At 32.2% G+C, this 12625-nt stretch overlaps 2 protein-coding genes across 3 annotated transcripts; both read left to right on the plus strand.

The window, feature by feature from the left end:
- The first annotated feature begins 834 nt into the window (after window positions 1-834).
- LOC105251776 (mitochondrial tRNA-specific 2-thiouridylase 1) lies at window positions 835-4051 on the plus strand. The gene is made up of 8 exons (XM_011258791.3): window positions 835-1809; window positions 1909-2080; window positions 2160-2325; window positions 2396-2580; window positions 2653-2879; window positions 2968-3135; window positions 3229-3453; window positions 3847-4051. The coding sequence occupies exons 2-8, from the start codon at window positions 1999-2001 to the stop codon at window positions 3994-3996; spliced, it is 1203 nt and encodes a 400-aa protein (XP_011257093.1). The 5' UTR covers window positions 835-1809; window positions 1909-1998; the 3' UTR covers window positions 3997-4051.
- Window positions 4052-4861: 810 nt separating this feature from the next.
- LOC105251774 (endoplasmic reticulum resident protein 44) lies at window positions 4862-8734 on the plus strand. Of its 2 annotated transcripts, XM_011258781.3 has the most exons (7): window positions 4862-5243; window positions 5888-5969; window positions 6084-6239; window positions 6409-6709; window positions 6907-6954; window positions 7329-7624; window positions 7704-8734. In XM_011258781.3, exons 1-7 carry the CDS (start codon window positions 5187-5189, stop codon window positions 8051-8053), a joined length of 1290 nt encoding a protein of 429 aa, XP_011257083.1. In that variant the 5' UTR covers window positions 4862-5186; the 3' UTR covers window positions 8054-8734. The 2 variants fall into 2 exon arrangements, with proteins under 2 accessions (XP_011257083.1, XP_011257084.1); XM_011258782.3 differs by lacking the exon at window positions 6907-6954 and having other exon boundaries at window positions 4864-5243.
- Window positions 8735-12625: the final 3891 nt, after the last annotated feature.

A 12625-nucleotide genomic window follows, 5' to 3' on the forward strand; every position in this document is an offset into this window, starting at 1 on the left:
TTCTCTCTCTTACTTTCTCGTTCTCTTTCTCCACATACACTCGGGCTCTCCTGCCCCCTCGCGCAATTTTTCTACGTGTCTGCGTCTTTCTTCTCCTTCTCGATGCTCGTCGTCTTTTATCGGCGACCAAAAAATGAAGCGAGCCTTAACGGGCCGGTCGCTGGTAGGTGGAAATTCACTGTGCGCTCCCGCTACCGCGGGTATGCTCGCGCGGGAGATCACTTCTCGGCAGACTCGGCGGAATCTCGTCGCGCGGATAAACAACAAACGCGAGGTACAATGTGCATGTTTCGCGCGGGCACGGAGCACGCATCGCACCGGGTCCACCCTACGGGTGTCCTCGCCGCGCTTTTTTCACCGCTCTCGCAGCACAGGTCGACGCAGAGGTATGTACGCGAGAATCGCGCGCGCATCCGCACTACCTCGTCACAGGTACAGGGCAAACTATTGGATTTCGCGTGATGGCAAACAAGGAACCGACTGGTCGCGTAAGCGGGACGAGACACGGGACGACGACGACAGCGACGGTGGCGGCGGCGGGGGCGACAGGGTGGGGGTAGATGCTGCGCAGGAGCGTATTGGCGCGAGCGGCGCGGCGTCGCTGTTGCCAACCACTCGGGCGCTGCTGCCGGCTCTCGGCTCTTGGCGCCTCCCATGACGCTGTCGTCGCGCGCTGCGGGCGCTGCGGCCCGTGGCGCGACGAGCGGCATGTCGCGTCGCACGCGACGAACCCCCGGGAGAGGAGGCTAGGCTGCCGTCGTCTCCGGGAGCGGCATCGGGCGTCGATCCGCGTCGTAAATGCGGATGGATCGAGAGAGCGCGCGCGCTTATGTAATACTGCCGTAAGGGCTCTACCGTCTGTCCGGATCGGACTCTAATCTCGGAGTCGCGAGCGAGTGGAGTTTGAGTCACGACTTCCTGGGTTCTTTCCGTCGTATCGTACGTGCGCGTACTTGGCTCGATACCGTTTCCCTGCAAAAGTACGCATCGATACTTTTGACGGGACGAGTGAAACGTTGCGCCCCGAGTGACTCGTGTCGGCTATTCTCGAGCGCGTTTTAGTTTCTTTTTTAACGATGAAAAGTACGAGGGCGGATACCGATCGCGCGGCCCTGAGCCGCCATTGTTGCGTCAGGCCGCCGAGAGACGCGCGCAGCCCGCGTATATATTACTACGCACGCTCTCCCCCTCATCCCGTTCGGCGGCTCGCGACGTCTCGGAGCCAACAGCTGTTCCGAGAGACGAGCGAACCCCCCATTGTAATCTGGGTCACGGGTACTGCGCAAAATGGCCCATCGTCACGACGGCATCGACGCTGCTCGCCGGGCGAAGCGTCGCCGACCCGGCGATCCTGGACACGGCTGTCCGTCGCAGACGCGACGTATCGGGTGCACTACGTGCTTCCGCGCTCGTCCGTCAACGAGCTTGACTGACCGCCAACCGAGAGAGCCGCGCGTGGATTGGCCGGCGGGCCTCGCGCGCGTGAGTCTTGAATTCATAGCAATATGGCGAGAAAGAGATAGAGAGAGAGAGGGGAGCGACATCATCGTCCGAATGAGCCTTTTGAAATATTTTGTAATTTGTTCTCGAGAGGAGAATTGGAAAAATTGAGAATATAGAACAATGCAGAATAAGATTTAATGTCCCTATTGTTTTCTTTTCTTTATTTATGCGCCTAATCTTAACACATGACGTATGCGAGTCGATCTGCGAGCCGCCCGCATGGCTCGTTCGCAAGTAACCAAGATATTCGTTTCTGGACAAAATCTAACGAGTCAACTCGGTCCTGCCGGAAATTCTAATAAATAGGTATTTCATTTCGAATTGCATCATTCCTGCAGACTGATAAAAGACTTGGGAAAATTTTACGTGAATATTTATGAAATAAGAATAATCAATCTTGACCAGGAAAGAGGCATCAATGTCATAAAAAAATTGGAGATCAATACTAGCAAAGTTGCATAATAATATGCAACGCAAATCGTGACAAATTATTCCATGAAAATGATTAGAAACGTTGCGGTGGGTATATCAGGTGGTGTTGATAGCGCCGTGACGGCCCTTCTACTTAAAAATAAAGGTAAATATAATTAATTTATAATTTTATTCTCTCTCTCTCTCTTACATATATTAGATATCAAAAAGTACATCTTTTCAAGGATTTAATGTCACTGGAGTATTTATGAAGAACTGGGACATTAGAGATGAAACAGGAAATTGTACAGTTGAGAAGGATTACGAGGATGCTCGGTGGATTTGCGATAAATTAAAGATTCCTTTGATACAGCTTGATTTTGTAAAGGAATATTGGAACGAAGTCTTTAGGTATTTACATTTTTTTTTCTTACGACAATTAATGCAGATAACATAAACTTTATTTGTTCCATTTTTCTAGTGATCTTTTAGAAAAGTATCAGACTGGATATACTCCCAATCCAGATATTTTGTGCAACAAGAACATCAAGTTTAATAAATTTTTTGATGTTGCACGTAATAGATTTCAAGCAGATGCAATTGCGACAGGCCATTATGCTAATACAAGCTTTGGACCTTATTTGGAAAACTTTAAAGAAAACACTAGCAAGTATTTTATATTAAAAAAACTTTTTTTCTAATCAAATATTTCTTAATGCAATTGTAATAATTTCACAGATGTACACTTATTACAAGCATATGACAGTAATAAAGATCAAACATTTTTTTTAAATCAAATACCGCAACAAACTTTGAGACGTTGCATGTTTCCTCTTGGAAATTATTTGAAAAATCATGTAAAAACGATAGCTAAAGAAGCAAGTTTGCATAAGATAGCACAGAAAAAGGAGAGCATGGGTATTTGCTTTGTTGGTAAACGTGAGTTTCAAGATTTTATTTCAGAGGTAAAAGAGGATATGTTTGTTATCATGCAGCGTATATATTGCACATCAACTCTAATCAGATTTAATAATAATTTAGTAATGGCTACAGTATATAGATGATAAACCTGGTGAATACGTAGACCTAGACAGTGGACTGTCGATAGGCAAACACAATGGCATTCATAAATTGACAATAGGACAAAGATGTAGAATCGGTGGTTGCGAGAATGCTTATTATGTGTTTAGCAAGGATCAGAAAACAAATACCATTATAGCGGTAATATACAATATAATAAATAAAAACTCAGGATTTTGATTAGAGATAAATTAAAACTTTTTAATCATATATATTTTAATTTTTACAATACAGGTGGACAGTGGAATCCATCCAGCATTATATACTGATTTTCTGATAACACAGGATGTTCATTGGATCAGTGAGGAGCCACATGAATTAAGACATAGTGGTGTGTTGAGTTGTGACTTTCGCTTCCAACATAGGAATCCATTAATCACTTGTAATGTGTACAAAATATCCGACAATCGTCTATTTATCCGCCTTAGCGTACCTTTACGAGCAATTACAAAAGGACAGGTAATTTATATAACGATAAAATATGTACAGTCGATCTCCTCTATTTTATAAATTTAAACAAATAGTTTCTTTATTTTAAAAAATTTTTGATCTCTACTCTTTTATTTTAATAGTACATGCATAAAATGAAAAATTGCACTAACATAATCATGTAATTATGTGCAAAAAAAGCGATTTTAAAAAGAGAGTTTAAAGAGAAATATCCGTTTTCTTAGGATAGAGAAATTTAATTGTATCTCTCTATCCTCTCTTTCTATCTTTTTTTCTCCAAATTATCAAGATAATTATATTTATTACTATGCTTGATTTTAAGAAACTAAAATGTGATATATACTGTTATATGCCTTCCATTATTGCTAAATTAATATGTAGATCAATTTATATGAATTTCAGTATGCTGTTTTATATTCTGGAGAGGAATGTTTGGGTGGCTCAATAATATCATATCCAGGACCATCTTTTTTTGCGCTTAATCAACAAAACTCTATAATCGAAACTCGTTGTTGTGATTTGATAGCATTAACTTCAGGGGTACAAATGTAAATATTTTTATAAACTTTAAAAGAAATAAAATCTATTTATCAAAGATCATTTAAACAGATTTACTTATATTGACAACAAATACAAATTTTTATTGCACATTTGAATTTCACCTATTTCTTATTTTAGTAATGCAATATATTCTATATTGAAAGATATAAATACCGTCAATATTCGTTTTCTAAGACTTTCTTTCTTTCAAATTTTTCATTAGTTTGTATCGTATATTTTTTGTCTTTTTTAATCAACTATATGGAGCAAGTTATTTTAAAAAATGAAATCTCTTAAACTTTAAGCAAAACTTGATTAAATATACATAATACCTTATATATGTTTAATATTTTGTAATAAAATATATGAAAAAGGCTATTATGTATTTATTTGTTGTTTAATTGGATTTATCACAAAGAGGTATATAAAATAAAATCTCTAATAATCTACTGAAATATTTAAATCGAACTATAACATAATAGCAAATGTTTATATATTATTTTAATTTTTCATGCATATATTATTTTTTATTATTTTATTATTAAATGATTTATATTTTATTTTAATTATATTTTACTACACACATGTGATTTTTTTTGCATGTTTTTATGAATATCATATAAATACTTATAAATGTTAGGAGAAAACGCAATTAAATTTTATTGCGTAATACATATTACGTCGCGTGATTCTTAGAAATATATCGAAAAGAAATATATTTAAATAATATATTACATTATCGAATAATGTATTGCATATCGTATACATATGAAAGAATTGATTAAAACATCTCTATATATATGCGAAACGAGCTCGTCAAGTCGTAATTAATTGTGGATACAAGTGTAAAGATGAGGAATGTAGACAATGACTCATTTTGATACAGTCTGACGTCTAAGTGACGAGACAATTACTTAAATCGAAGTATCAGACTATCAACGAGATAGCATAAACGCACACGCACGCACGCACGCATAAAAAATTCCGGCTATTTCCGTAAAATCGGGCTTGGCATTTGGAAAACGTTAGCGGCGCTGACAATCGATTGTCTCGAGGGTAGACTCCGATTCCGACGTCTCTCCGACACTCGATTCTCCGATATGCCGCTAAGCTCGTAGCCCACAGTTGACACATAAGCAGCCGTTTACTGATGGTGATTCAAAAGCTCGTCGTTTAACCGTCGTTTTCGCGAGAATCGCAGGATGCTGACCCGCTGTGATATTTTTCATTTCAAAGTACTTATACTCGCGTGTCTCCTGGTGAGTAAGTTGAAGCGCTCACGCGCTTGCCACGTCATTTCGAGTTTCCTTTTATGAATCGCGAGCGGTGTGCAAAGATTTTTCCCCGTGACATGTATTTGCGACTGATAATTTCCTACTCGTCCCTTGATTGCCGTTACTCTTTGTTTAAAATGCCTTTGATCCTGTTATCGCCGTTTCTCTCTCAACATTTTCACGTTCCATAACCTATATCTATAGTCGTTATTATTATTGTAACCTGTTCTTCGATTGTCAAAATGTAAAAAAATTTACACTGACAAAAATAAAATATCATGTCTGTCGTATAATTCATTGGAAAGTGTTAAATCAAATCCTGTGTATTATTTTCGTGAGTTAATAAAATGTCTATTACAATATTATATCTCATCATCATGTTCGCCATTTTCATTTGGATGATTATTTGTTGTTACACTATGTTCATCATTTATTATTTGATCATTTGTATCCAATAGTAGGAAGATTTAGTGATTTGGAATAAATGTCTCATATCATATCTATTATATGTATTAACTGATAAGCAATGGATTTTTTTCCAATAATGGATAGTCCATTATTGGACTTAAAGTTAAATTTCATAATAAAAGCAAACATACAATATATATTTAATATTTTTATATTTCTAGATACATTTGCCAAACAATATAGCGGAAGAAATAGGAGAAGGAGCAGTTTCGCTTACCTATAATAATATTGATGCAACATTAGGTAAGAAAATACATGTACATATATAATGTACAATTAGTGTCAAATGATGTTACTAAACATAGCCCAATATATTGCATTTATTTTTGTTTTAACTATACGAATTTTTTTCCACAGCTGAGAATGAACTTGTATTTATAAATTTCTATGCACAATGGTGTCGCTTTAGCAACTTACTAGCTCCAATTTTTGATAAAGCTGCAGACAAGATTAGAGCAGAATTTCGAGAACCAGGAAGAGTAGTAATGGCTAAAGTGGATTGTGACCAAGAAAGTATGTTTAAAGTATTTTGAGAAAAGATATAACAATTTATATAATTATGGATAAGAAAAGGCTTAATATTAATTTGTATATTAAATACAGATATAATACATCTGTATATTAAAATTTATCTTTAGCTATTTTTTTAAGTTGAAATATTACAAGTTATATTATGTTTCAGCATCTGTAGCATCTAGGTTTCATATAAGCAAATACCCAACATTAAAAGTAATAAGAAATGGTCAACCAACCAAAAGAGAGTACAGGGGTCAACGATCAATCGAAGCATTCCAAGAATTTGTCAGGAAGCAACTGGAAGATCCCATTAGAGAATTTTTTGATTTAAGAGAACTTAATGAACTTGATGATAAAAAGCGTATGATTATTGGATATTTTGACAGAAAAGATATACCAGAATATGAATTATTCAGAAAGGTTGCCACTAATTTGAAGGATGATTGCCAATTCCATGTTGGTTTTGGGTAAGATATATATTTATTAATATATAGAGAAAAAAATAATATAGAAGAGAGCTGTATCACATTATATAAATTGTTATTTATGATGTAAATATTTTTACTTAAAGTTAATATGGATGTAAAAATTCTCTATTGATAGTCTAAAATATCGTGTATAAATGTATCATATTAATTATTATAATATACTCTCATTTGACAAGCACATGCTCCAATCAAAACTGTGAAATTGGACAGCACTTTCATTTGCTGTAAGTAAAGTAGTACATGTGAGGTTATGGACATTTGTTGTGAAAATATTGATGAGATTTTGTGATATATATTTTATCTTTTGTATTTTGTATAATGTTGTTTATATATCTTTTTATATTTTACTAAGATGTTAATATATCCTACAGTATTTCTACAGTATTTCTACAGTATTCTACAGTATTCTACATAATTTCTCATATTAAATAATAAATGTGGCTTTTTTTTATTGTTCTATTTTAAGAATTACTTTATTCAATTTACTTAATTTATGTAAATTGAATAATTAAATCCTAATTTTTTTCAAAGATCAATTGTGCAAGTAAAATAATATTGTTGCTAAATAAATGTCTATTAATTTTACAATAATATTTAGGAATGCGAGTAATGCACTGCATCCTCCAGGAGAGCCTATTATTGTCTTCCGATCCGATAAAGCCCTATCCAATGATGAAGATGAAACTTATAGAGGAAGTTTGACTAATTATGATGAATTAAATGTATGGGCACAAGAAAAGTGTGTTCCGCTTGTAAGAGAAATAACGTTCGAAAATGCGGAAGAACTAACAGAAGAAGGGCTGCCATTCCTTATACTATTCCATGCTCCCGATGACATAGAAAGTGTCAAGCTGTACAAAGATATTGTAACTAGAACATTAATAAGCGAGAAACGTATGTCTTCTTATTTACTGTTATTATTAATTACAAAGCTTTTTTAATCGCAGTCTTCATTTTCCTTTTTTCTTTTCAGAAAATGTTAATTTCTTAACCGCTGATGGCCTGAAATTTGCACACCCACTGCATCATTTAGGAAAAAGCACAGCAGATCTACCATTGATTGCAATAGATAGCTTTAGACATATGTACCTGTTCAAAGATTTCAATGACATATATGTGGAAGGAAAACTTAAAGCATTTCTTCAAGACTTATATTCTGGCAAACTTCATCGTGAATTTCATTACGGTCCTGAGATCACTAGTAATGATATACCACAAGTTACTGGAAAACAAGTGAAAACGCCCACAACACCACCAGAGTCTGCATTCAAGAAACTGGCGCCAAGCAAAAATAGGTATACAATAGTTAAGGATGAACTGTAATGAGATTGGAGTGTAGTGTGATGCAGTGAGATTTTCGTAATTAATTTATATACAGTTACTAATAAATTGGATAAAGTGAGTCACATAGCGACTTTCCAATTCAATATACATGTTTCATAATATATTTCATAATATATTTGTAACATGAGTCTTCTAAAATCTCGATGAATCCGTTTTTTCTTCTCTAACTTGTATCCCTTCCATATTTTTAGCGGGATCGTGATTTTTGATTTATTCACTTGTTATTTAATAAGACGACATTATTTAAAATTGTTTGTTAGCTGCTTATATAATTTTCATATCCAAGAAATATGACATAATACATATAAGAAAATCCTCATACATTGGTGCAATTTATTGTCGGCATAAAAAGAAATGGCAAAAAAAAGTAAAATATTCTTTTGCTTTTGATATTTTAATTCTTTTGTAAATGTGAGTTGCCGAAAATAGTTTTTTGTAATGACAGTAAAATGTCAAATTTTATATCTACCAGTGTCAATAATTATGTATCAGATTTTTGTATGTATATTATTATTATGAAGCAACCATGTAATTTAATGTCGTTATTGTTGATTTATACAATTTCGATATAAATCTGAAATATGTTTTTGTATGTAAAAAAGTTTAATTTACTCCGTATCCCTTATATTCAGTAGCTCTTACACAATCAATATTATTCATACAAAAAATTATATATATGTCAGATATTGAATATTAATAATAAATATCATTATTATATTAATATATAATATTGTATAATAATATAGATGGTGTAAGAATTACATTATTTTAGAATTTAGCATAATATTAATATTATAATATGCAATTATATTTGATAATAAATTGAGGTGTAAATGTATTTGAGAATGTATACATGAAAATAGATAATTATGTATGTGTGGTACATATTATTGTTGGGACAATTGTTTTTGGCTGAAGTATACAAGAGAAAGAAAAGAAAGAGTACTTTGTCACATGATCAAAATAGATATTTGAATTGAAATTTCAATGTGCCCTCGTAAGATACTTCTAGAATGCATTATTTGTATGAATGATAATATTGTTTTGTCTGTTAATAAAGAATTTGTAAGTCATAAATCTTACGTCTATTTATTATCAGCATTATATCTAAGAACAATAGACTCAATGTAACGCATTACTAATTAATAATAAAGTATCAAAGGTTGCTGATTCTAGAAATTTATGTATCTTGAAAAGGAGAAAAAAGGAAAAAAAACAAATACTCATAATATAATACAATGTCATTTTGCGTACATACGTTTTGTCACAAAACAATTATAAATAAAACAATTCTGTCGTTTTCTTATCGTAGACTTTCTTTTAAAAAAGACAGGTGAAAAGGTTAGTTTTTGCTGTCTTTAATAAATCGAATTGTTTTAATTTATTGATATCGATATAAATTACTGTATACTTATTTAAATTCAATTCATATCTCGATAAAAGTAAAGAGAGGGGAAAAAAAGACAAAAAAGAGATTTTAATTTTGTTCTTTTTCTACATTTCTGTCAAACTTCAAACCTCGGATCAGCTGATTGTCGATTTAACTTTAACCTTAAATATCTATGGCTGCGTTCGCTTTGTACGCTTACGCGCTGTGAACATCATTCTGTCTTTATTGCACATCGAACATCAAACGAAGATAGTGATCTTTCAGCGCTAAAACTGTCAAAACGAACGCAGCCTATATCTATGGTGCAAGCGTTCTTTTATTGTTGCGAGTGAATTTATTATGGCTGTGGCCGGGAATACGCTCTGGATGCTTTGAAACATCATTCTATCTTTGTTCTACATTCCATGAGAATAAAGATAGAATGATGTTTCGGAGCATTCATATTGCAGTCTTGACCGCAGTCTATATTGCATTACTTGTATAGAAAATTATTTTCTTCAATGAATATATATCTGAGACAAATAATAAGAAATAATAATAATACGAAAATATAACTATAAACATTTTTCCCTATATGCTCCCCAAAGATCTACAAAAAAAGGATGAGTAAAAAAGTCTGTAATTTAAGCAAAATTACTTTGCGATCTAATAATGAATTATACATATGAACATTTTTATCTTTTAAAATCCGTAGTAAATACAAAATTTGTCTGTACATATATAATGACACATCTGCAAAATACAAATTAAAAAATAATACAAACTCAAAGTAATTATTATAAAAATTAATACACATAATTTTCAATTTCTTAAAATAAAAAACTAAAAAAGTATTGATCTTTCTCTCAAAAACTATGTAAAATTACAACATATATTTGTTTCCATTGTGTTTAAAAATCTATTTATATTTTAATATTTTTTATATTTTTCCTACAGACGGAGGGAAATGCAAAAGCTTTTGCGAGATAAAGCACAAACTGAAAATGTTGAGAACAAAACTAATATTCATTTTTCCATTCTATCTGTATCCGATATAAATTTAAGAATTGAAACTGGAATCCTGCATTGTCTTAATTAAGATATAGAAAAAATTGATAATGAGAAACCAGTAGAGACATACAAAGAAAAGAGTATATATAATGAAAATATTAAATATATTTCATTATATTTCATTATATTTCATTGCAAAATACATTAAAATTCAAAAATAATATACATTGCACTAACACTATATTATATAACGAAAGAAATTTCATAAAGAAATTTCATAAAGAAAAATTTTGAAAATTATAGATATACTATATGTTGTGCCATTTTGAATAAAATATTTCATATGCATGTACAATTCAAATATATTCTTTTTGTCAATTTAATAGGTAGATTTTTTCTTACCTAATTTTTTTCTAGAATAAAATATATTGGTATTAAAAATCTTGCTTTCAACATATTTGTTTCTCAATACTTTAAAAGAAGACTTACATTCTATATAAAAATGATCAGTTGATTTCCTATCCTATGTGAAAACCTGGTAATGGATAATGAGAACAACGAAAGTAAAGAACTTCAGTTTAGAATTGATTTAGAATAGAAGAGTGTATAGAGTGCATAAAATTGTATTATTCCAAAGAACGTAAGTTAATTCTAAATTTAAAAAATATTTTTGTTTGATTGTTTAAATATTATTCATATAGACGAAAAAACTATAAAAAATTAATTAGGGAAAGGTAGAGTCAAGAAAAACAAGAAATATTCCTATCACAAAAATATAATAATAAATACTAGGAAAGCCACAAGAATTAATAACATCAAGGATTGCAAAAGATGTAATTACAAGAACGAGTGTCTATTATAAAATGGCTGTATTTATAGGGGTAACTCGATACATATATTGCATTTCACCAGTACACAGTGTCCACCACTTTTTTATATATATATGTCATATTTTAATATAATATATAACGTTACACGTAACATGGTCGCGTACGTTTAACATCACATAACACACACATACACGCACAAACAGACACACGGTACTCTTTTCTGAATCCCTGTCCTAACTTTTTTTCTGACTCTTTAAGATGAAATGCGAGTACGGAGTATCCATGTGAAAAATCATGACCTCGCAGTTAAGAAACGGATTAAAAAAATAATTGAACTCTTGTTCATGTTCGTTGAATGAAAATGATAAAACGAATTTGTTCGCACTATTATTCTATCTATTTAGAATAATTTTGTTCGTCAGAATCTCAATTTTGTGATGGTATTAAAATATCGCTATCGCATTCTTTTTTCTTGTGTGTATACATTTCATTTTTTATAACATTATTCCTTTGATTATACTCGTATAATTCGTATTTTTTGAATGAGCTCCGACAGTCAGTCTTCATCGCTTAACTATTTTAGCTTACTACAATATTCAGTTTTTTTTTATTAAATTTTGATTATTGAAACAAATTTAAAATTTTAAAAATCATCGAGTGTATTCACGTAAGATATATATATATTTTTTATTTGAATATTATTCGCCATTAATTTATCATTATAAAATATTTCTATCGAATATAAATTTCCTAATCATTAAATTATTGCAAGGAAAAGTTATAAATTAAGACAATTATATATATTATTTAAAATTTATCATCATATGTATTGGATGCATTTATATATCTTTCAAAACTATTATGTAATATCTATTATTGTGCACAGTAATAGATATTTAATATTTTCTCACTCTACCTTCTTAATACACACCGAATCCATAATTTCTACAGATAGTTCATTTTTTTTCATTAAGAATTAATAAATTAACTCCTTAATAATACAAATGCAAAATGGCGATTAAACGTTAGCGAGTTAATATGCGCGGCAATATGCTTGTAATATTGTGCAGAAATACACATATCAACATTTAAACAGTCGCAACAAGTTATATTTATCTTATTTATTAATCATATTGTAGCAATAGCATACACGTAGTACAATCAAATCGAAAAAAATTTCGATTTGATTGTACTACGTGTACGATTGTAAAATAAATTTCTAATATTCTAAATAAAATAAATTCATTGTCTGTAATTGTAGTAAAAACAAGACTGTAATTATATTTAATATACATAAAATGCGCAACTGCTTAAATGTTAAGTGCAAACGCTTCGAATATT

The sequence above is a fragment of the Camponotus floridanus genome, unplaced genomic scaffold (assembly GCF_003227725.1).
Source record: "Camponotus floridanus strain SB8 unplaced genomic scaffold, Cflo_v7.5 scaffold4, whole genome shotgun sequence".
NCBI classification, from domain to species: Eukaryota; Metazoa; Arthropoda; class Insecta; order Hymenoptera; family Formicidae; genus Camponotus; species Camponotus floridanus.

Excerpts from the sequence above, each read along its gene's own strand:
- LOC105251776 (XM_011258791.3), top strand. The coding sequence starts at position 1,999 with ATGAAAATGATTAGAAACGTTGCGGTGGGTATATCAGGTGGTGTTGAT. Across the intron at positions 2,581-2,652 it reads AAACTTTAAAGAAAACACTA|ATGTACACTTATTACAAGCA; the intron begins GCAAGTATTTTA and ends ATAATTTCACAG. Across the intron at positions 3,136-3,228 it reads AAACAAATACCATTATAGCG|GTGGACAGTGGAATCCATCC; the intron begins GTAATATACAAT and ends TTTACAATACAG.
- LOC105251774 (XM_011258781.3), top strand. The coding sequence starts at position 5,187 with ATGCTGACCCGCTGTGATATTTTTCATTTCAAAGTACTTATACTCGCG. Across the intron at positions 5,244-5,887 it reads TTATACTCGCGTGTCTCCTG|ATACATTTGCCAAACAATAT; the intron begins GTGAGTAAGTTG and ends TTATATTTCTAG. Across the intron at positions 7,625-7,703 it reads AACATTAATAAGCGAGAAAC|AAAATGTTAATTTCTTAACC; the intron begins GTATGTCTTCTT and ends TTTTCTTTTCAG.